Source organism: Tursiops truncatus, chromosome 10 (genome assembly GCF_011762595.2).
Source record: "Tursiops truncatus isolate mTurTru1 chromosome 10, mTurTru1.mat.Y, whole genome shotgun sequence".
In the NCBI taxonomy this organism is placed as follows: Eukaryota; Metazoa; Chordata; class Mammalia; order Artiodactyla; family Delphinidae; genus Tursiops; species Tursiops truncatus.
Genome location: NC_047043.1, coordinates 47,214,039 through 47,239,285, shown reverse-complemented (window position 1 = coordinate 47,239,285; position 25,247 = coordinate 47,214,039). Strand labels below are relative to the sequence as shown.

The following is a 25,247-nucleotide window of genomic DNA, read 5'->3' as shown; positions in this document are numbered from 1 at the left end:
AGAAGCATACGCATACACATTCACAAAAACAGAAAAAGGGGGAAAAAAAATATATATATATACACACACACATATATCATTGCTCCCAAAGTCCACCTCCTCAATTTGGGATGATTCATTGTCTATTCAGGTATTCCACAGATGCTGGGTACATCAAGTTGACTGTGGAGATTTAATCCGCTGCTCCTGAGGCTGCTGGGAGAAATTTCCCTTCCTCTTCTTTGTTCGCACAGCTCCTGGGATTCAGCTTTGGATTTGGCCCTGCCTCTGCACTTAGGTCACCTGAGGGCGTCTGTTCTTTGCTCACAGGACAGGGTGAAAGGAGCAGCTGCTTCGGGGGCTCTGGCTCACTCAGGCTGTGGGGAGGGAGGGTACAGAGTGCGGGGCGAGCCTGCGGCAGCAGAGGTCACCATGACATTGCACCAGCCTGAGGCATGCCGTGTGTTCTCCCAGGGAAGTTGTCCCTGGATCACAGGACCCTGGCTGTGGCAAGCTGCACAGGCTCCTGGGAGGGGAGGTGTGGATAGTGACCTGTGCTCGCACACAGGCTTCTTGGTGGCTGCAGCAGCAGCCTTAGCGTCTCATGCCCGTCCCTGGGGTCCACGTTGATAGCCGCGGCTCACTCCAGTGTCTGGAGCTCCTTTAAGCAGTGCTCTTAATCTCCTCTCCTCGCGCACCAGGAAACAAAGAGGCAAGAAGAAGTCTCTCGCCTCTTTGGCAGTCCCAGACCTTTACCCGGACTCCCTTCCGGCTACCTGTGGCGCACTAGCCCCCTTCAGGCTGTGTTCACACAGCCAACCCCAGTCCTCTCCCTGGGATCTGACCAAAGCGAGAGCCTCAGCTCCCAGCCCCCACCCGTCCCAGCAGGTGAGCAGACAAGCCTCTCGGGCTGCTGAGTGCTGGTCGGCACTGATCCTCTGTGCAGGAATCTCTCTGCTTTGCCCTTTGCCCCCCTGTTGCTGAGCTCTCCTCCGTGGCTCCCAAGTTTCCCCACCACCACCCTGTCTCCACCAGTGAAGGGGCTTCGTAGTGTGCAGAAACTTTCCTCCTTCACAGCTCCCTCCCACTGGCGCAGGTCCCGTCCCTATTCTTTTGTCTGTTTTTTCTTTTTTCTTTTGCCCTACCCAGGTACGTGGGGAGTTTCTTGCCTTTTGGGAGGTCTGAGGTCTTCTGCCAGCGTTCAGCAGGTGTTCTGTAGGAGGTGTTCCACGTGTAGATGTATTTCTGATGTAACTGTGGGGAGGAAGGTGATCTCCACGTCTTACTCCTCCGCCATCTTGAAGCTCCTCCTGTAGACGTTTTTGAGTGTAAATGTGTCGTCACACAAGGCCTGCCTTCCAGCAGGGCATCACTGGGGGCTCCTCACCTGCTGTGCTCAGGGCCAGGACCACCACAGTGGGGAGGGCAGAGGACAGGCACAGGTTGGTTAAGGACCACATCTCCAAGTCACAATAAGTGTCTTAACTGAAGTTGTAAACTAATTACTCACATGATATCCTATGAATTCAGGGATCTGAGACAACCACAAATCAAATCTCTGCTCACGTAGATTAGAATCTAGATTTGCAATTTGACAAACCAAAGACTATGCTGATGAAACACAGAGGAGGGACCATTACGTAGGGTGAAGTTTGTGTGCCATGAGGTTAGCGACTTTCTTAACAGGAAAGAGGGAAAGGGGGTAGCCATGTAATTTACAGGATAAAAGGGGATAGGGGTTGAAGACTGCAAAAGTATACTTGGGTTTATCACTTCCTAAGATGAGTTTGCTAAGAATCTTTGGCACTCTGGAAAAGAATTTGAATGCTGGCCTACATAATTTGGGGCTCGACCTCCATGATGGAAGTAAGGGAAATAAAGATTCAGGAAATAGAAAACATACACACAAAAACTAAGAATAGCTACAACAACAGAACAACCAAAACATATATAGTTAATACGAAAAAGAGTACCCCAGGCGGTGAAGTAGGTAATTTTAGTATATTCAAAATGACCTGAGAATGGAGTAAAACCCATATGGCTAATTACTATACGCTGCTTTAAGGGACAAGTCTGTGCCTTTGGCTAATCCCTGTTTCTCAACCTTGGCTGCACATTGAAATCACCTTGGGAGCTTAAAAAAAAAAAATACTAACACCTTTCTGTGAAGAGAGAAACCTGTGCATTGGTATTTTAAAAAAGATTCCCAGATAATTCTGATGTACAGCAGGGGTTGAGGACCACTGATCTGGCCTATGTGACAGATGAAGATCAAATGCACTTCAATCAGCAGGGCAGAGCAGAGGCTCCACTGTAAGAATGTGATGAGTTGAATTTATCATCTAAATAGATCTGACCAGGGAAGATATGGAAGGAAAAGATAACACAGAAGAACTCGCATGAAGCCTTTATCACTGAGGCACTGGACAAATAGGCCCACTCTGAAAATCACAGGGTACTAACAGAGAGTTCCTTAATACATTCAACAATATGGTCTGTTGAGGCCAAAATAAGAGAAAAACAAACAGTTCAAATTTTTCACAGTAGTATATCCAAAGGTATGGATATTTGTTACATTTGATATTTTAAATCACCAATATACCCAACACTCAGAAACAACTTCTGTTAACATTTCTTCATAGCTCTCTCTCTCCATACTATTAGTCATAATTTTGGTTTAAACATTTATTTCGTAACTTTCCCCCTACCATACTTAAACTCCATAAGGATGCAGACTGACTTGGTTTCAGTCATGCTTATGTACACAGAACAGTGCTAGGTACACAGTAAGTGCCCATAAGAATTTATGGAATTAGTTAATTTTGGTAAGCTCTTCTGTGTTTTTTAAAAACTTAATTTAATTAAACTAGGGATCAGGAAATTTTTTCAGTAAAGAGGTATATGGTGAATATTTTAGGCTTTGTGAGCTATGTTGTCTCTGCTGCAACTACTCACATCTACTATAGCAGCATGAGAGCAGCCACAGGCAACACCTAGGTAAATGGCCATGGCTGTGCTCCAATAAAAGAGAGACAAGCAGAGGGAAGGATTTGACCACTGAAGACCAACAACCCTGGGTGAAAATGATACATTATGCTAGTCTCTCATATCAGTAATGCATCATTATTATCACAAATTTGTGTATATCATCATTTCTAGTACCATAATTTTTAAAACCAGATTCTGTTGACATCTAAGTTTTTGACAATATTTTATATTATATACAATGCTATGTCACATCTCTGATAATTTCCTTACGACACATTCCTACCAATAGAGTTGCTAGGTGAAGCAATAGCCACATTTATGAATTTTTGTTAATTATTTAAAATACTCACAAACCCCTTTCCTGACATCATGCTCATCTATATTCCAAGCCAGCAGTGTAAATACCTGGTTCTCCAAAGCCTCATCAACATTATACATCATATACGTTTTCTTACCCACAAATACTTTATTATGCACATGATTAGAGTTCTATATTTACTTTTTCTTATTAGATGACATTTATATACAGTGAAATAAACAAATCTTAAATAAGCACTCAACAAAAGCATACACCTGTGCAACACAAATCAAAATACAGAACATTAAAATCATTCCAGAAAGTTCCTTTAAAGTCCCTTTCCAATCACTACCTGTCCCACTAGCACCCCAACAGTGCCACCGTCGTTTGGATTAGTGCAGCCTATTCTAGAGCACCATGTAAATGTTGCCTGTTCTAAAATATAATATTTTTTATAAGTATGTACTCTATTTCTTTCATATTTACATTCCACCCAGAGAGACAGTTTTGAGATTCATCTCTGCTATTAACACTATAACACTAGTTTATTCCATTTTACTGCTGACTAGTATCCACTGCATGAGTATACCACAGTCTATCCCTTCTCCTTTGGAAAGATACCTAGGTTATTTTTAATTTTTGGCTATTTGAATAAGCTACTATAAGTATTAATTGTACAGAAATGAAACATCAGTTTCATTTCTTCTGGGTAGAGTTGCCGGGTCAGCAGGCAAGTGTATGTTTAGTGAATGCTATCAGTGTTTTCATGGTAGCCATTCTGGTAGGTATGCAATTCCAATTACGTAAAGGTTACTATCTTTATGATATTTTCCTACAGGTCCCTGTAATTCTGTTCATTTTCAATCTTTTTTTCTCTGTTCTTTAGATTGACTATTTCTATTGATCTATCTCTAGATTCATGACTCCTTCTGCCATTTTTATTCTAAAGTTTTTACACCAGATATTGTATATTTTCAGTTCTAGAAGTTTGATTTGGGTCTTTTTTATTGTTTCAGATTCTCTTAAGATTTCTTGTCTTTGTATTCATTGCAATCATATTTTCCTTTACATTCTTAAACAATTACAATGTCTGAGATAAAATCCTTGCCTGCTAATTCCAACATCTTAGTAATCTTGAAGTTAGCCTCTGATAATTTTATTTTAAGAATGGGTCATATTTTCCTGTTTCTGTGTACACTGAATAATTTGGCATTGATCATGAATATTGTGAATGATATCATGTAAAAAGTCTGGATTCTGTTGTTTCTCAAGAATTTTTTTTCCTTTTTCCCTTAGGCAGTCAATTTTCTTTGCTGAACTCAAATGCAGAAGCCTGTCTCCCTGGCAATGTATAGTGGATAGCAGCTCAAATTTTGGTTCAGTTCTTTTAGCCTTAACTAAGCTACCTGTCGTGTGCCACATACATGGACTGAGCCAGGGTTTACGCACAGAATTTGATGCTCCTCTTCTCTGGCTTGATCCTTGTTGGGATTTATGCTCTTCCCCTTCCCTCCATGTATAAATACAAACTTGCCAGGGCCTGCAGTTACACCAAACCCTGTGCTTGGTTCTTCAAACCATCAAGACCAACATGTTTTTGTTTTTGTTTTGGTCAGAGTCTCAGCCACCCTACAGGGCAGAGAGTCACCCAGTCCTACTCCCTTCCTTCAATGTTTGACTCTCCTCTGATTTCCATCTGCTTTTGCTTACCCTCCAATGCCTTCAGGTAGTTGTCTTTAATATTTTTTTTTCTACAGAAGGATGTGTGTGATAAGAGCTAGTAGGCCAGGTCAGAAGCAGAAAGTCTCCATTATGAATTTTTAAATCATATCAAGTTTACAGGTTACATATAGTAATACTGGGTGTGGTTTGCAATTAACCCACTGAAAGTGAGAGCATGTTTAATAATATACTTAATAATATGTAATTTATCAGGAAGAAACTTTGTGTCCTTTGCTCATTTTTTAAACTGGATATTCACTGATTCCTTACAGATAGTAAATATTTATATACTAAGGATATCAAATCTTTGTCACATATGTTAGAAATATTTTCCTAGTTTGTGATCTTTCTTTCTATTATGTTTATAGAATATAACATACAGAAAAATTTACTTTTTCTATATTTATAGTTTTGTTGTATAAAATATAACATGATTCTTATATGTTCATTATGAAGAACAATCTATAAAAATAAAAAAAATCACCCACAATCCACACTCTTCCTCCCATATCCCTTTAAAAAAAAAAAAGTAATGTTTTCATTTTGGAGAATATGAAAAAAAACTACACGTAGGAAAACAAATAACCTATGATCCACCTTTTTCCTTCCCACATTTCCAAGTATTAATTTTTTTTTTTTTTTTTTTGCGGTACGCGGGCCTCTCACTGTTGTGGTTTCTCCCATCACAGAGCACAGGCTCCAGACGCGCAGGCTCAGCGGCCATGGCTCACGGGCCCAGCCGCTCCACAGCATGTGGGATCTCCCTGGATCAGGGCACGATCCCGTGTCCTCTGCATCAGCAGGAGGACTCTCAACCACTGCGCCACCAGGGAAGCCCCTTATTATTAAATTTTGAATGTATTTTTTTTCTATATGAATCTATCATTTTGTTATAATTAGTATAATACTAGGTATACAATTTTATATCATGCTTTTTTAAACTCAGCATTATGAACGTGTTCAGATTTGTTAATGATCCTTCATAAAATCGACTAGTAATTACCACATAATATTTTGAGTGTATTTTTCATATGATTAACAAGGTTAATAAAAATCAAGAAGACTTTCAATTTCACTAAAAACTAAACATCAAAAAGTACTGTTTTTTTTTTTAATTGGGGTATAGTTGTTTCACAATGTTGTGTTAGTTTCTACTGTACAGCGAAGTGAATCAGCTGTATGTATACATATATCCCCTCTTTTTCAGATTTCCTTCCCATTTAGGTTACCACAGAGCATTGAGTAGAGCTCCCTGTGTTATACAGCAGGTTCTTATTAGTTATCTATTTTATACATATTAGTGTATATATGTCAATCCCAATCTCCCAATTCATCCTGCCCCCCCTTACCCACTTGGTGTCCATATGTTTGTTCTCTACTTCTGCCTCACAAACAGGTTCATCTGTACCATTTTTCTAGATTCCACATGTACGTGTTAATATACGATATTTGTTTTTCTCTCTCTGACTTACTTCACTCTGTATGACAGTCTCTACGTCCATCCACATCTCTACACATGACCCAATTTCATTCCTTTTTACGGCTGAGTAATATTCCATTGTATATATGTACCACATCTTTATCCATTCATCTGTCGATGGGCATTTAGGTTGCTTCCATGACCTGGCTATCATAAATAATGCTGCAATGAACGTTGGGGTGCATGTGTCTTTTTGAATTATGGTTTTCTCTGGGTATGTAACCAGTAGTGGGACCGCTGGGTTATATGGTAATTCTAGTTTTAGTTTTTCTAGGAACCTCCATACTGTTCTCCATAGTGGCTGTATCAATTTACATTCCCACCAACAGTGCAAGAGGGTTCCCTTCTCTCCACACCCTCTCCAGCATTTATTGTTTGTAGATTTTTTGATAATGGCCATTCCGACCGGTGTGAGGTGATACCTCATTGTCGTTTTGTAAATTATAAAAATAAACATTTAAGTTCAACATGTACCTCAAATTATTATGCTATGTGAGTAGGACCACATTTTTAATGAGTGAATGGTCTACAGTGTATGTATGTTAGGGCTACAGCCCCCAAAAAGAGTGTTACAGAAAACAGCATTAGAGGTGTTCCCAGAAAACGAAGTGAATAATAAAAACTGCTTAAGTTATTGGAAGAAAGTAACTTTTTAATCTAGGTGAAGGCAGGGATAAATAATACACAGCAAACAAGATCCGTAACTAAAAAGCAGTTAACTACAAATAAACTAGCACGTAGGCCAAAAGGACAAGTACTAGACAAAGCATATCATCACCTACCAAATCCACCACTCATGTCTGACACAGCACCGGTGTGCTGGGCAGCCACTTCCAACTCATCAGAGTCGGCACAGAGAAATGGTATTTGCTGCCTTTGACCACACATCATTTTGACACAAATGGCTAATTTAGCCTCTTCACTGTGGTGTGAGACCAGGTACCCAGCACCAGATACTACAGCCAGCAGTACTGAAGGACAGTTTGATGAATTAACAAATCAATGTAATCATGAATTAATTCTGGAATGAAAGTGGTCCAGGTAGAACCTTAAAACCAAGGAACAAAAATGTCAGTCTTTATCACTGTCCAAATCGACGTGCATCAAACACACACCAAGAGAATTGACACTTACACAAAAATATTAGAAAAATACCAGAACCACCACAATTGGATAAACATTCGCTTCCTTTGTTTCCCTTGAAAACAATGACAAATTTTTATTACCGTCCAATACAGTGGCTTCAAACTTAGACGTCTACCAGACACCTCAAAGTTCACGTCCAGAACTAGACTCCTGATCTATCGATCGCCAAAAACTAAAATAAAATAATAAAATTTCTCCACACACAGCCTTCTCCGTCTCTGTTAACCACAACTCCATCCATTACTTGCTCAGGACACGAAACAGGGAGTCGTCTTTTTCTCTCTTAACTCTGTCTTCAAAATACACCCTGGGTGTGCTCAGTCTCACCAACTCCACCATTACCACCCCTCCACTTCACCACCCTCTATCAGGTGGACCATCACAGTAACATCCCTAAACTGGCGTCCCTGGTCTGCCCTTGCCCCATCCCATCTACTCTTAACGCAGTGGCGAGTGATGCTAGCACATTGCAGATCAGACCCCGTCTCCTTCCACTGCTCTAAGCCATTACTACCTTTCATTTGGCTCCTCAGTGCCCACAAGACCCTGATTCTATCCACTGTCACCCTCCTGAACACTCACTTCCCGCTCTCCTCCTCATTCATCCCACCCTAACCACAGGGACCTTTCTGGTGCTCCTCAAACATGCCAGCCGCATCCAGTGCCTCAGCATCTTTTCACGTGCTACTCCTGTTCACATCATTCCTCCCAGAGATACTGCACATCTCACTCCTTCACCTCCTACAAGAATTCTGTTCAAATGTCACCATCTTAGTGAGACCCATGCTGACCACCTACTAAAAACTGCAGCCCCGGGGATTCCCTGGTGGTGCAGTGGTTGAGAGTCCGCCTGCCGATGCAGGGGACGCAGGTTCGTGCCCCGGTCCGGGAAGATCCCACATGCCGCGGAGAGGCTGGGCCCGTGAGCCACGGCCGCTGAGCCTACGCGTCCGGAGCCTGTGCTCCGCAGCGGGAGAGGCCACAACAGTGAGAGGCCCGCGTACCACAAAAAACAACAAACAAAAAACTGCAGCCCCTTCTAACACCAGCACCCTCCCCACTGCCTTACCCAACTTTATTATTCTCCAGGTCACTTATATTTACTTACAATATTTATCTCCCTCCTTCCCTGAAACCTAAGGGCTATCATGGCAAATGTCTTTGTCTGTTTTATTTACTGTTCATATAATGGTGACTACTAAGTGGGAAATACTCAGTAAATGTTTTTGAATGACCACATTCCATATAACCCTAAGGGTCCATTCAAGTGCCTAAGAGAATCTGAAAATTCCGTTTTGGCTTTGTAAAAATATATTTTTAGTCATGTAATAATTGACCAACACTAAAACATATGCAAATAGTATTATCAAATGCTAACACTTTGGAGACAGCCAATATAGTAAAATATGATGCCAGAAAAACTTGTTTATGGGCCTCAAAACAAAATTTTTCTATTATATCTATTTAATTGAACAATACTCTGAAAATCTGAGTAAATCATAAGAAATCATTACTATTTAGAACTACTTCCTTATGTGATTTAGGATTTACTCTATATTTTGCATCCCTCAAAAAACTGAACCACAAAAATTAACTGGGAGATACATACTAGGCAACAACTGTTATAACATCTGATTTCAAATTTGCTTCCTGAAAATAATTGTTTTCATGTACTGACTCTGTAAATGTAACAAAATCAGTAACTTGTAATAATACACACAAAAATACTGCTTTTATCTGTTTTAGACATTACAGTTTGAAACAAATTCTAGCCCCATCCCAAAAAGAACTGATTATTTTTTAAATAGTTCTAAACCTACCAATCTAGTGCATTCCAGGGTTCTGTACAAACCAAACTTCCCCTTTATTTTCCGCAGACATACAAGATTTCTCTAAGAATGTATTTAGTAAAAATATAACTATTTGTGTGTATTTGCAAGAAGTTTACCAGTTACAGACTCTGATTAGAATCCCAATCACAACTCAAGGATCATCAGATAGCTTAAATGAAGTGTGATCTCGTACTCAGATTTTACATACAAGGGCATGGTACTGTTTAAAGATGACACTTAGTTTTGGATTAATTGCTCATAAGATGAAAGGATTTAAGTCTATTACAGTAGCAAAATAATTGAAAGTCGAATAGCTAGGAAACTAGGAAAATAATACAAACTTGTTAATACTGATAGAAGTTATAACTCACATTTTTATTAATAATATTTACTCATTTTAACAAATACTTCTAAGTTTCAAGCCATGTAATTTTTTGGTTTTGTGTTCAAATGTAGACTTTTCACTCTTATACCTTCAGAGATGAGTTGCATAAATCAGTTGTTAAAAACACTAGATTCATCTGCTCTGACAATATTCCCTGCTAATTTAGTCAATTAAAGATTTAGCTGAAAGTGGGGTGGGTGGGTGATGAACTGGGAAATTGGGATTGACATATATACACTAATATGTATAAAATGGATAACAAATAAGAACCTGCTGTATAAAAAAAATAAATAAAATTCAAAAAAAAATTTAACTTAACTTCTAAAACTAAAACATACTGCACCTTTCTTTGTGAAAGAAGAACTAGCCATTTTATTCAAGAGGAGTACTAATGTCCAATTACAGATAATTTTATTACAAAATTGCCATTATTCAGAAACAATACCAATAAGTCAAGACAATCATTAAGTCCTACAACAGAAGTGTGAATTAATAAATGTAACAGAACTACTAAGTCAATGAGCAATGACCATATCATATACTTTGTTCAGTTTTAAAAATCATTCAGCTGTACTTGTGACAGAGGTCTATTATTCGTGATGCCACTGGCATGACATCAGCCCAACAGACATACATAATAACTTTGACTGAACACAATTATTTAATTAAGTATTATAAAGTTATTAAATACATAATAATTTTTACTGTGGCCATGTGCAGAAAAGAGTTACCATGGCAGGCCTGACACCGCTCTCCTTAGACAGGCCTGCTTACAAGGCTGGCCCTTAGCTGGTGTCAGAACCTGGATTTGGGAAGCATTCCCACCATTCCCTAATTGATGAGAGCTGCTCACTGCGCCTAAACTGTCTGGGTAAACCACGTGGTTTGAGTTCAACACATGCTTTCCTTCTGGGAGTCTGGAATTTTGGTACATATTATGCAGAGGCTGCCACATTGACTGACTCCCAGTTAAAAGTCTGAGAACCGAGTCTCTAACAAGTTCCCCCGGAGACATTTCACACGTTGTCACAATTCAACCATGGTGGAATTAAACTCACGCTGAGTGGCTCTACCAGGAGAGAACTCTAGGAAGCTTGTACCTGGTTTCCTCTGGACTTCGTCCCATGTGCCTCTTCCCTTTGCTGGTTTTGCTCTAATAAATCTTAGCCATCAGTATGACTATATGCTTAGTACTGAGTCTTTGTAGGAAATCACCGAACTCAGGGGTGGTCTTGCGGACCCTGACACAGACCAGTGTAGGTCCAAAGAAGAGGACTTGTGCCTTAAATCTCTTTATATTTCTTAGAATATATAACATACTCTTATACATAAAAGATACTCATATTTTGTGATTTTATATATTATCCTCCTAACATATCCAAACCAGTCTAAAGATGTGTTGAATCTCTACATCAGTGTAACTTAACATTGGTGAACTGGTTAAATGGCAAAAATACATGTGATAATACACGTACAATTCAAACAACAAATGAAAAGCTCTGGGCAGGTTCAAGTAACAGAGTTGGATAGAAGATTGATTACTTTGACCATTTACAGTCTGCAGCCCTCCAATTTGTTTTAATGATGTCTTGATAGTTCTCTGCCTGCAAATATCCTAAAGAAGATCCTGGGGCTTCCCCGGTGGCGCAGTGGTTGAGAGTCCGCCTGCCGATGCAGGGGACACGGGTTCGTGCCCTGGTCCAGGAAGATTCCACATGCTGCGGAGTGGCTGGGCCCGTGAGCCATGGCCGCTGAGCCTGCGCATCCAGAGCCTGTGCTCTGCAACGGGAGAGGCCACAACAGTGAGAGGCCTGCGAACCGCAAAAAAAAAAAAAAAAAAAAAAAAAAGAATATCCTAAGCATTCTTAATTTGAATTTCTTTTTGTGTTAATTCATCCATCTTTGGAATTTAGCAAAATATAACATATTTCAGTTGTGTGTGACTGATAAAGACGGCAGGCATTTTATCAAGCTTCTGTGTTATTTAACGACAGTTCTGTGATGTGTCAAATAAACAATCCATGCTTCCTTATACTTTATACAATTCCTTTAGAACCAATCCTACCTATTGGCCAGTAGATCAAAAAGACTGCCACAGAAAACAATGAAACAAAAGAAACATTGAAATATGATAAAAGAAGGCCCAAGGGATGAAAGGAATGAGTTGGAGAATATATCCAGGTTAAAGAAAGTTCCAGGCCACCCCTGATGTCAAAGTACTTTTCTGGTCTTGATCTGTCATAACAAAAAGAAAAAAAGGTTCTTACTATTTTTAAGGCAAACTTCTTTACTCAGCATAGAGATGTTATATCAAATGCCAATTATGCATTTCAAAAAAGCAAAGAAATACAATGAATTTTTACAAAACACAGCAATTCGGTGACTCTTTTTCTTATGAAGTCTCTATTTCCAGAAAAAAAAATTTATAGCACTAGAATGCATACTTTACCATTATGTATGAACAAACAATATTTTTTAAAATATTACTAACATAGAAAATATAAATCATTAAATTAGTGAAGAGTCAAACACATGGGAAAAGTCACAGAGCGGGAAGTAGCCTCCAGAGGTCATCAAACCATCCTCCTAAAACACTACACATTGGTGTAAGTCCCCGATTCAAGAAAAAGCAATGATTCCACCATCACACTTGATGGAAGGGGACTTCTGTTTTGGCTTTTGGGAGGTGGTGGCCATTCTAGAATTTTTCTTCTGTACCATTCCCAGCGTATTCAGCATTCATTGTGTTACTTTGGTCGTTTATTTTAGTGGCTCTACTCACTGCCACTAATACCACTGGCAAAAGAAGAACATTATGAAGTTTTCTATTTAAATCCATTGTTCAACTGCCTTTCTTTTGATGTATGCTTTACCAACAGAGTTTATAATCTTGTGAAAGTTTATGTAGTAGTGAGATCCAGATTCTCAATTCTGTATCTAATCCCCAAGTCAAGCCATCTTTATTCATCAAATCAAAACTAAGTTATAAAGGAAAAAGTGATGAGCATTCTTTTTCTCTTCAAGAGGAAACAAAAAAAAATCTATTTTATAAAGACAAAGATTCTCAAGTTGACACCAGTTTACTACAAACACTGCTTAACTGTCACCCAAAAGCTGAGACTTTCTTGTTTCAGGTTATAATTTTCATTATATGGAAATGGCAAGGTTACCATGACTTCATAAAAATTAACTGTAGAATTAGAATCTTGTAATTATAGATAAAAGTTAAATTTTAGAAGTATCAGGGGCTATAACAATGAAACATTCTAAACATTATCCACTACTTAAGACAAATTTTAAGTGTGTTTAAACATAAGGTGAAATGTGCAATGCAGACTAAATCAGTGTAGAGTAAAAACCCAATAGTGTACATATAGATAATGAAGGGATCAGGGAAGCTGGTTAAAACTTATAATGAAGAGAGAACTAGTAAGAATATAGCAACCTGGCTGAAATTGATATTCATTAGGGTACTCTCACATCAATAGGGAGCATTTGGATGCTGTGGTCTTTATCAGTGTCCCAGCTGGTAATGGCTGAAGGTTAATGCCTTACCCCATTCTGTTCAATTTTCTATCCTAATTAGCCCTCCAAATCTATAGCTGTGAGCACCAAGTGTCTGTGCTCAAAAGAAACTAATTAATGCTAGCAAATTAGATCAAGTCCAAAGATCCAACAGCCAAACTCTTAGTTAAATGCTCCTTGTTAATAGGAAGTGTAGCTGTCAATAACTGCTGTTGGTGACTATAATGAGGCATCCTTTTTTTCATTGAAAGTGATTTCATTTCTCTTTGTCACTGGAAAAGCTGTTCCATTCCCTTCACAAACCTAAGTTGCTGGCAGCCTGACCCAATTCTTATGATCAGCCAGGTTGAAATGACATGAAAAAATAAAATAAAATCAAACAGAAAAGCTTTCCTACATAATCATGTTTCAGGAATTTAACAGAAAATCAGATCACTTATTAGAATTCCTATATCTTTACTCAAGAACTGTACAATTAGGATGCATAATGCTTTTATGTAAAATCCTGTAATTATTTAATAAAACAAAGGCTATAAACAGTAAATAAACCACAATGGAAGTGTTCTGATTCTAAATTCCGTCTTATTGTTCAGTTTAAACGTAGCTGTTCTGCTCCCACTTGAGCAATGCCAGTTTATGTTCTCTCCTAGTTCACATGGTTAAACAGGAAGATCATTCTTTTATAAAATAATCAATTTTAGATTCTAAAACACTGTTTTGGACCATATGGCCTGACAAAAAATCGATATATGATATCTATAAAAATTCAAATACTCAAAGATCATTTGTTATAACGTGTTCTAGTAGGGACAAATGCATTGAAATAATTCAAATGGATCTCAAATTTTAAGATGCTTTCAGTCTTCAGAAGATTTTAAATATGGTTAAAAAAAAAAAAAAGATCAACATCCTAAGCAACTTAAGTTTTGATAAAGAAGCAAAAACTAAACATTTTCTTTTCTGTACCATTACAAAGTAATAGGTGTGTAACACAAATATTTTAAAGTTATACTCTATTTCTTTCATTTCAAAGACCAAAGTTTCATTGCCTAAGAGCAAAGCAAAGGTAGTTCTGAAACCCAAACTCGACCATTTCACATTTTCATCTGAATCATGTAAGAAATCTGTAATTGAGTTATCTAGCTTTCTTTCATTCTAGATATCAGAATAACATGTTACAAAACCCTATAATTTTATTATCCATTTTTAAGTTTTATCCTCCCTCACCTGAATCAGGATATTTTTTTAAAGTGCTATGAGGCAGGTGGAGGGTTACCTCTTGAGACCATCAGCATGACACCCGCTGACGCCAGGTGTGCACTGAACCCTACCCGCAGGTGCCAACGGAGTAACTTCTCCTGCCATCTGGGGGTGGGGGAAAGGAAGGTGCTCTGATTATACAACTAATTCATAATGAAACCAAGACCATCAAATGATACTAATAAATTACTGATAACTTGTTAATAAATTTATTTACAGATGGATTTAATTCAAACCTGATTTATAGGTGGATTTAAAATGGGAATAGCTCATGATAAATCATTTAAGAAAAAGAAATGACCATCACACAATGTCAATTCTGAGGAACTATTCTTTTATTGCCTTTGTCCATCAGTCCCAGAGGTCATTCTCTAAGGAGATAGCATCTAAGGGACAGAAATGTGCCTAGCACCCAAATGTTATTGACACAGTCCCCAAACTACAGCTGACACAGCCTGGCTTCCCGCAGAGAAACTTGCCGGGCACTGCAGCCCATCAGCCCCAATAAGCATTACTGTGGTCCCTCAACGAAGGCTACAAGGGATGCTGGGAAAACAGTCCACGTCAGCACAATTTTACCACTGTTTCTTTGCCATGGACATTCCAAGAGGAAGATTTTTTTTTTAATTTATTTATTTACTTATTTATTTTTGGCTGTGTTGAGTCTTCATTTCTGTGCGAGGGCTTTCTCTAGTTGTGGCAAGCGGGGGCCACTCTTCATCGCGATGCGCGGGCCTCTCACTATCGCGGCCTCTCTTGTTGTGGAGCACAGGCTCCAGATGCACAGGCTCAGTAGTTGTGGCTCACGGGCCTAGTTGCTCCGCGGCATGTGGGATCTTCCCAGCCCAGGGCTCGAACCCGTGTCCCCTGCATTAGCAGGCAGATTCTCAACCACTGCGCCACCAGGGAAGCCCCCAAGAGGAAGATTTTTATTAAAAAAACATTTCTACAATAATACTGCTATCTGCTTTTCTAATTACCCACCATTTATGGCCTCATTTTTCATCTTCTACGCCTTTGTATTTTTCACTATAATATTACATATTAATCAACATATCTCTAGATTTATAGAATACAGGCATATTTTATATTAAAACATTTTTCAAAGAATACATGCATATGTGGGTGTCTAATGCATGCATTTACATAAATATCTTCTGCTCAGAAATGTAGAATATAGAAAAGTTTTTTAAAAGACTTGTAAGTACTACTGAGATTCCATTAACAATTCAATAATAGACAACAACGCCAAAGAAAATCATCTTAGACTATATTCCTATATGAATATGTTGATAGAGGAAAAACAGGCACACATTACATTTGATGTTTCTTCTTTCCCTATCAGAATCACCAGAATAACTTGTTTCTCCAAAATATGAATACAAGTTTTTCTCTCTATATAACTGTACATCTGGGAAAAAATGCTTTTTACTAGGAATCTGGGAGAATATTTTTAAATTGTAAATGAATTGAACACTGCCTGGAAGTTCTGAAAGCTGAAATACTGGTATCTGAGTGAAAGGGTAAGAAGCAATTCATACATATTAATTCATTGACTACTTGATTCCAAGGCTAAGGATTAAATTCAGATCATGTTATAAAAAACGTATTTGATCTTCATATGAATATTTGAATCTTACCTTGAACTTGTTCAGAACATCTCTCTCGGGCCTTTTCTCTCATTATTTTGGGGATCAAAACATCTTTTTCGACATGTCTGAGATGCTGCTCTGAAAAAAAAAAAAAAGATCTTCCTTTAATATAGTAAAGTCTCAGGTAAATCACCAGTTTAGGGGAAAAATAAGCACTCTGGTCTACTTAAAATAAAAGCCTAGGCAAATATATTAAAAAGTGACTCTTCTATGACCTCATGAAATTGTGACTCTTTAGTCACTGAAAATCATTCTAAATATTGTTTTATATATGAAAGAAAAAATGTGAGGGTGTAGGCAACATCTTTCTAAAACATTCTGCAAACTATGTTGCAACACTTTTATTTGATAACACATTCCATGTAGTCTTGGCAAAATTAAAGTCATAAAGTGTTATAATTTTTTAATTCATATAATCCACAAAAAGAGGATTTTTAGCAATACAGTACTGAGATCCAAGGATAGATGAAGAGATCCAAGATTAAGAGACGTGAGTAGTTTCTCCACCCAGTAACAAGGGTAGCTTAAGAAAGAGCTGGCAGAAGAAGAAAAAGTGGAACTCGTGTGCATAGAAAAACAAACTACAGGAGGTTTCTGTGCACTTTAAATAGAACTACCTCAGTTAGACTAACACAGCAGCCGAAGCACCTGCTCCTAACTCCCACCTGCTCCTCAAATTCCTAGAGAACCCTGAAATCCAAAGGGGTAAGTATCCTCCAAATGATCAGGAATTCTGAAAGGCAAAAGGCAGATGAGATCAGATTAAAGGAGGCAATCTTATCCCCAGAGTTTTTTCCCAGGAAAAAACTGATACCAAAAGTAGGAAGCGGGCTTCCCTGACGGCGCAATGCTTGAGAGTCCGCCTGCCGATGCAGGGGACACGGGTTCGTGCCCCGGTCCGGGAAGATCCCACATGCCACGGAGTGGCTGGGCCCGTGAGCCATGGCCGCTAAGCCTGCGCGTCCGGAGCCTGTGCTCCGCAACAGGAGAGGCCACAGCAGTGAGAGGCCCGCGTAACGCATAAAAGAAAAAAAAAAAAAAAAAAAGGTAGGAAGCATGCTCCACGCTCTGAAGCAGCAGAAACGGGGAGAAGGAGACATCCCTAGAGGAAACCAAAGCATTAGTGGTCGAAATACCACAGCAGGAGCCAAAGGAGGTCACTCTTCTGCTGCCTTCAGACCACAGGTAAAATAAGTAAATACAGGCACTTATCTCCATAAGATCAGAAAGTCTCTCAGTATCTATCTAGTGACACTTAAGACCAGGAACCCCTAAACTTTTCCTGGTTCCCAACATCCTCTGGATGCAGCTATGAAGTGATACAGTATTTGTAGAGAGGGTAAGAGGGCATCTCAAAAAGCAAACAAAATCAGCAACAACCAAACAGCCAAGAATCACCTAAATTTGTTGAAGGACAACACACTGAAAAGGAGAACCCAACTGTAATTAATCAAGAAGTAAACAACTCCTAAGAGGGTGAAAAGAGTAAAGAAAATAAGATTTTCAAATAAATATAATATACTGAAGCAAATAAAAAGACATGAGTTCTCAGAAAGAAACAAATCATAGGTCACCTAAATGCACTTTGATGAAATATCTGAAGCTCAAAAATCCTAAAAGCTTCTAAAGGGAAAAAAAAAATCACCACACAGAGGAACAGGACCAGATTTACATCGTGTTTCACAGGCAAGATGTGGATGCAAGAAGATAATGATGAAATAACATCAAAGTTCTCAGAAAGAATTACTTTATATCCAAGAATTCCAGAGCCAACTAAGAGTGAAATTAAAGATATTTTCAGATATGTAAGAACTGAAAAGTTTCTCTCTTTCAACCCCACCGAAAAAGAAATGATCTTTATCATAGTGTGACAAACCAAGCCACTAATCCAATGTGGTGATGGAAAACAAGAATCCTTCTGTATGCACAGGGAGCTCATGGGCAGGAGTTCAGGCAGGTAGAGCAGAAGTGACTCTCCTCTGCTTCTGTGTCTGGGGCTCATCTGGGAAGACTCCAGCCACAGGCCCTGACTTCAATAGCCACAAAAGCTGGGGCTGGAGGATTTACTGCCAAGAAGACTTCTTTCTTCACATATTTATCTGATGTGTGGACTGGAAAGGCCAAATCACCTACACAGGGTACAGTGGGTAGGTGGCCTTTTCTGAGCCTGTTGTGGAAGCCATGCAGCCTTGTTCCTGCTACCTTATATGTTGATTTCAAGTCACTGGGCTCAGCCTACACTCCAGTGGAGGGAGGGCCACATCACACAGAGCCTGAGAGAGGGAAGATACTGTTGTAACCTTCTTTGTAAAATAAAATCTGCCACAAGAAGTAATAGAGAATGTATTCTGATCAAATAAAATGAATCCATGATGTACAAGTGTAAATATATAAGGCATATTAGAAAACATACATTTAAATTTACATGTTAAAACTGTAGAGTACTTGAACAACATCATCAACTAACTTGACCTAACGTTTATAGAATACTCCACTCAATAACAGCTGAATATTTACCAAGATAAACTATAGTCTGGGCTAGGAAACAAATCTTAATAAGTATAAAAGAATTCAAATCATACAAAGTATGTTCCCTGACACCGGTGTATTTAAAGTAGAAATCAGTAACAAAAGGATCTCTTGATAATCTTCAAACATTTGGACACTAAATAACACACTTTAAAATAACCCATGGGTCTAGGAAGAAATGAAAAGGGAAATTAGAAAGTATTTTGAAATGAAAGAAAATATATCAAAATTTGTGTGAGGCAGCTAAAACAGTACTGATAGAAAAATTTATAGCACTAAAAGTTTACATTGGAAAAAACGGATAGTCTTAAATCAATGACTTAATCTTCCACCTTGAGAAATTAGAAAAAGAATAAAGAAACACAAAGCAAAGGAAAGAAATAATAAAACCTAAGCATAAATCAATGAAATAGAAACCAAAATAAACAAGCAAAATGATAAAGAAAAGCAACGAAACCAAAACTGGTTCTTTGAAAACATTATTAAAACTGATAAACCACCTTGCCAGTAAAAAAGGGAGGTCACAAAGATCAGAAACGATACACATTTTTATATAATAATAATGTATTTAAGTGATCTTTAAATGTAGGTCAATAAATTTGACAACGAAGATGAAGTGGACAAATTCCTTGAAAAACACAAATAACCAAACCTAACTCAAAAGGACATATAACCAGCAGAGCCCTGTATCTATTAAGAAAATTGAATCTGTAGTTAAAAGCTTTCTCACAAAAAAATTCCAGACCCAGAGAGCCTCACTGGTGAATGTGGCCAAACATTTAAGAAAGAAATAATATCAATTCCATACGAACTCTTTCAGAAAACTGCTCTGAAGCCAGCATTACCCTGATACCAAAACCTGATAAGACATTACAAGAAAAGAAAACTACAGTCCAATATCCCATCATGAATACAGATGTAAAACTCTTTACAAAAGATGAGCAAATTGAATTCAGCAATACAAAAAAGGATAATACCTCATGACTAGGTGGGGTCTATCCCAGGATTGCAAGCTTCACTTAATATTCAAAAGTCAAGAAATGTAATTCATCATATTAAAAAACTAAAGAAGGTAAGACACGTGGTTATGACAACAAGCCACAGAAAATACATTTGACAAAAACCTAATATCCATTCCTAATTAAAACCCTCAGTAAAGTAGGAACAGAAGGAAACTTCCTCAACAGGATAAACGGCATCTAAAGAAAAACCCACTGCTGATATCATATTTAATGGTGAAACACTGAATGTTTTCCTCCTAAAACAGGGAACAAAAGATAAAGAAGTCTGCTCTTACCATTTCTATTCAGCATTATACTGGATGTTCTAGCCAGTGCAATAAGGCAAGAAAAATAAAAGGCTTCCAGATTGAAAAGGAAAAAATAAAACCATAGTTACTCAAAGATCATATAATTGTCTATATAGAAAATCCAATAGAATCTACAAAAAGTTACTAGAACTAGTATATGAGTTCAGCAAGGCTTCCAGATACAAGATTAATATACAAAAATCAAATGGAAATGACATAATAAAAAGTCAGAGGACTAGAAAATAATTCAATAATAACCTTCCAATCTATAAAATAGAAAATGGCTTTTTAAAAAATGAACTGGGGCTCAGGAACCTGCAAGACAAGAAGAAAAGATCTAACATTGATTTTACCACAGTCTCAGAAAAAGAGGTAAAAAGAATGCAGGGCTGAAAAAATATTTGAAGAAATGACTGACACTTTTACGAACTAGTCAAAAGACAAAAACCTATTAATTCAAGAAAACAGTTAAAAACCTCAAGAAATACACACCCAGACAAATCATAATCATACTTCAGAAAATGAGAAAGAAAAATCTTCAAGGTGCAGGGCAGAAGTTGAGACACAGATGTAGAGAACAAAGGTATGGACACCAAGGGAGGAAAGCCACGGTGGGGAGGGGATGGTGGTGTGCTGAATTGGACGATTGGGACTGACATTTATACACTGATGTGTATAAAATTGATGACTAATAAGAAACTGCTGTATAAAAAAATAAAATGCAAAAAAAAAATCTTCAAGGCATCAGAGAGAAATATAGCAGAACAAAAATTCAAAAGACAAAGGCTTTCTCTTCAGAAACCAGAGGCCAGAAGGAAGTGTCACAGTATTTTTGAGTACTAAAAGAAAAGACCTGTCAATCAAAAATTCTATAACCAGAAAAAATGTTTTTCAGGATTGAAGACAGAATAAAGATAACTCAGAGGAAAGGAAGCTAAGGTAATTTCTTGCCAGCAGACCTGTTGTAAAAGAATGGCTAGAGGAAGTTATTCAGACAGGAAGGAAATATTAACAAAAGGAAACTCAGAACAACAGGAATGAAGAAAGGACAACACAAAGAATAAATGTAATAAACTATTCTTTTCTCGAATTTTAAAAATTATTTTTGACAGAAGCAAAAATTATAGCATTCTCAATGTATATAGAGATAATATTAAAGATGACTTCCAGATAAAGGAAAGAGGATAAAGCAACTTCGGTGGTAGTAAGATATCTACATTTTATTTGAAAGATAAAATGTTGATGCTAGTAGACTGTGATAAGCTATGTATGCATAATGTAATCTTTAGAACAACCACTTAAAAAAACTAAGAAATAAATTCAGAAACCATACAGATAAATCAAGTGGAATGGAGTTAACCAGACAGTAGTAACAGAAAGATAGCAGGAAAACCTCCTGACACCTGGAAATTAAATGACACACTTCTAAATAATTCATAAGTCGAAAGAGGAAGTAAAAGAATACACTGACCTGAATAAAAATGAAAGCATAACATATCAAAATTTGTAAGACAAAGCTGAAGCAGTGCTTACAGGGAAATTTATAGCAATAAATGCTCATATTTAAAGTCTCAAACCAATACAGTTGACCCTTGAACAATACGGGTTTGAACTGGGAGGGTCCACTTATACGCAGACTTTTTCCAATACATGGGTACTACAATATTACACAATGGCAGTTGGTTGAATCCACCACATTTTATTAGGACAGCATTACTCAGATACCAAAAGCAAATCAATATTTTTTTTAAAAAAAGCCCTAATATCCTTCATGAATACAGATGCAAAAATCCTCAACAAAATATTAGCAAATCAAATCTGGCAATGTATAAAAAGAAAAATACACCACACCAAGTGAGCTTTATTCCAAGGATGCAAGGTTGGTTCACTATTTGAAAAACAACCAATGTGATCTATCATATTAACAGTGTAAAAAAGGAAAGCCATAAGATCACATCAATTGACGCAGAAAAAAACATAAAATTCAACGCTATTCATTAAAAATGAACAAACAAAACTCAGTAAACTAGGACTAGAAAGGAACTTCTTCAATCTAACAAAGAATCTGCAAATAATCTATAGCTAACATTATACTTAATGGTAAAAGACTGAATGCTTTCCCTTTAAGAACAGGAACATGGAGTAAAACTGCATAGAACCATACACACAAACATATGCATGTATATAAAAACTGGTGAAAACCGAAAAGGTCTACTGTCTAGTTAACAGTATTGTACCAACGTCAAGTTTCCTGCTTTTGATATTTGTACTACAGTTACGTAAGATTTCACTGTTGGAGGAAGCAAGGTGAAGGGCACAAGAGACTCTACACATTAGTATTTTTTATAACTTCTGTGAGTCTGTAATTATTTCAAAATAAAAAGTTAAGGGAAAAAAACTGCTAGAAGAAATCACAGGAGAAGATCTTTATGTATTTGCAGAATATTTAGACTTGCTTACCCTCGACCATAAGAAAACAATCCAATTAGAAACGGGCAAAATATATGTATCTAACAAAGGACTTGACTCTAGAATATATTAAAAAACTCCTAATTATCAATAACAAAAATAGAAACAACCCAATAAAAAAGAGGCAAAAGGCTATAGTGGACACTTCAAAAAGAAGATTCACAAAACTGTAAATATATACGTGAAAAGGTGCTCAAAATCATTAGTCATTAAGAAAATGCAAATGAAACCTATGATGTCATTTCACACCCACCAGAATGACTAAAATGAAAAACAGTAATGACACCAAATGTAAGGAAGAAACATGGAGCAACTGGAACTTTCATACATGCAGGCGGGAGTGTGAGATGATAAACTTCTTTGGAAACCTGCTTGTTAAGTTATAAAGTTAAATATACACCCAGCCTATTTTCCACTCCCTAGGTGTTCATTTACCCAAGATAAACTAAAATATATGTCCAGAAAACAACCTGTACAAATCAGTTTATAGAAGCATTATTCATGATAGCCCCAAACTGGAAACAACCTAAATGTCCACTGAATACTATTTAGCACTACAAAAGGATGAACTACTGGTTTACTCAACTTGGGTGAATCTCAAAAATTATGTTGAGAAAAAGAAGCCAGGCACAAGAGTACATACCATAGGATTCAAGAACATGCAAAACTGGGCTTCCCTGGTGGCGTAGTGGTTGGGAGTCCGCCTGCCGATGCAGGGGACACGGGTTCGTGCCCCGGTCCGGGACGATCCCACATGCCGTGGAGCGGCTGGGCCCGTGAGCCATGGCCGCTGAGCCTGCACGTCTGGAGCCTGTGCTCCGCAACGGGAGAGGCACAACAGTGAGAGGCCCATGTACCGCAAAATAAATAAATAAATAAATAAAAATTTTAAAAAACACACCAAAAGTTAGTTGGGAAAAAAAAAAAGAACATGCAAAACTAATCTACAATGATAAAAATCAGAACAGTAGTTATCCATGGGCATTGAGACGGATATTCTCTGAGGGATGTCCTGTTTGGGGTATATGCATTTATCAAAACTCACAATCTGGGCTTCCCTGGTGGCGCAGTGGTTAAGAATCTGCCTGCTAACCCAGGGGACTTGGGTTCGACCCCTGGTCCGGGAAGATCCCACCTGCCGCGCAGCAACTAAGCCCACGTGCGCAACTACTGAAGCCCGCGTGCCTAGAGCCCGTGCTCCACCACAGCGAGAAGCCTGCGCACCGCAATGAAGAGTAGCCCCACTCACCGCAATTAGAGAAAGCCCTCATGCAGCAATGAAGACCCAAAGCAGCCATAAATAAATTTTAAAAAAAACCTCACAATCTGTAAATTTCACTGTGTGTGTGTGTATATATATATATATATATATATATATTTTACTTCAATTGACAATATGTTAACATTAAAACATGATACGAATCTATACTCACAGTGGGTGATTTTAACAAGTTAACTATCAGAAATTAAATAATTAAGTAGACAAGAAGTTTTATAACTTTCTCCTTCGAGAGACTATTCATCTTTTATTAGATTTATTTCTATCAGGAAAGGTATCTTTTCATAAATAATATGTAATTATTTATTGCTGGTAGGTAGGTTCAACAAAATTTTTTATATTGCCCTTGTAACCAATACAACCTTACTTAATTCTCATTAATTGTAATACTCTACCAATAGATTCTCTTCCAATTTCTTTTTTTTTAAATAAATGTATTTATTTATTTTTGGCTGCGTTGGGTCTTCATTGCTGCGCACGGGCTTTATCTAGTTGCGGCAAGCAGGGGCTACTCTTCGTTGTGGTGCGTGGTTTCTAGGCACACAAGCTTCAGCAGTTGTGGCACATAGGCTCAGTAGTTGTGGTGCACGGGCTTAGTTGCTCTGCAGCACGTGGGATCTTCCCGGACCAGGGCTCAAACCTGTTTCCCCTGCATTGGCAGGCGGATTCTTAACCACTGCGCCACCAGGGAAGTCCTCCAATTTCTATATAGACAACCATCAGGAAAGCTCTGTACCTTTCTTTTTCAATTCTGTCTATGTCTTTTAGAAGAACAGTGAGTAGTAACCAGCAGCACCTGTCTTGAGTGCTCAAATTCTGCTTAGAATTTTTGAAGTTACCCTCATGTTGAGATCTGCCTGTGACTTTACTCTCCTGTCTTTGTGTTGTTTTGGTATCAAAGTCACATTATTTAAACAATACATTAGGGACTTCTTTTTGTATTCTCTGGACCCCTTTGTATAAAAATCAAGATTATTACCAGTCCTTTGAAAGTTTGGTAGAAACCACCTGTGATGGTCAGCTTTATGGGTCAATTTGGTGAGGTGCTAGTCCCCAGGTATTCACACAAACTGTTGCTGGGAGGGTATTTTGCAGATGTGATCAACATCTTTAATCAGTTGACTTTAGGAAGATCATCCTAGAAAATCTGAGTAGGCCTGATTCAATCAGTTGAAAAGCCTTCAGAGCGCACTTGAGATTCTCCTAAAGAATTTCACCTGCAGACCATAGCTTTGGCTCATGACCAAGAGTTCCAGAGCTGCCCTTCCTGACACCCTGCCCTACACATTTCAGACCTGCCCAACAGTCAATCACATAAGCCAATATCCTGCCACGTATATGTGTACATGTGTGTGTGTACCTGGTTTAGTCAGGGTTTGGGAGTATGTATGTGT

The 25,247-nt window shown here is 38.0% G+C and overlaps 1 protein-coding gene across 9 annotated transcripts in view; it reads right to left on the bottom strand.

Annotated features, from left to right (window-relative positions):
- CMC1 (C-X9-C motif containing 1) overlaps positions 1 to 25,247 on the bottom strand; it is a 76,819-nt gene that overhangs the window by 38,822 nt on the left and 12,750 nt on the right. For 4 of the 9 annotated variants that reach the window (XM_073810926.1, XM_073810929.1, XM_073810928.1 and 1 more), the window contains exons 2-3: positions 16,256 to 16,345; positions 1,149 to 1,289 (exon numbers count right to left, since the gene is read on the bottom strand). In XM_073810926.1, the coding sequence (XP_073667027.1) occupies positions 1,149 to 1,289; positions 16,256 to 16,345 (231 nt within the window). The remainder of the gene's footprint in view (positions 1 to 1,148; positions 1,290 to 16,255; positions 16,346 to 25,247) is intronic. The other 5 variants (XR_012334530.1, XM_033864504.1, XM_019946909.3 and 2 more) reach the window with 3 other exon arrangements.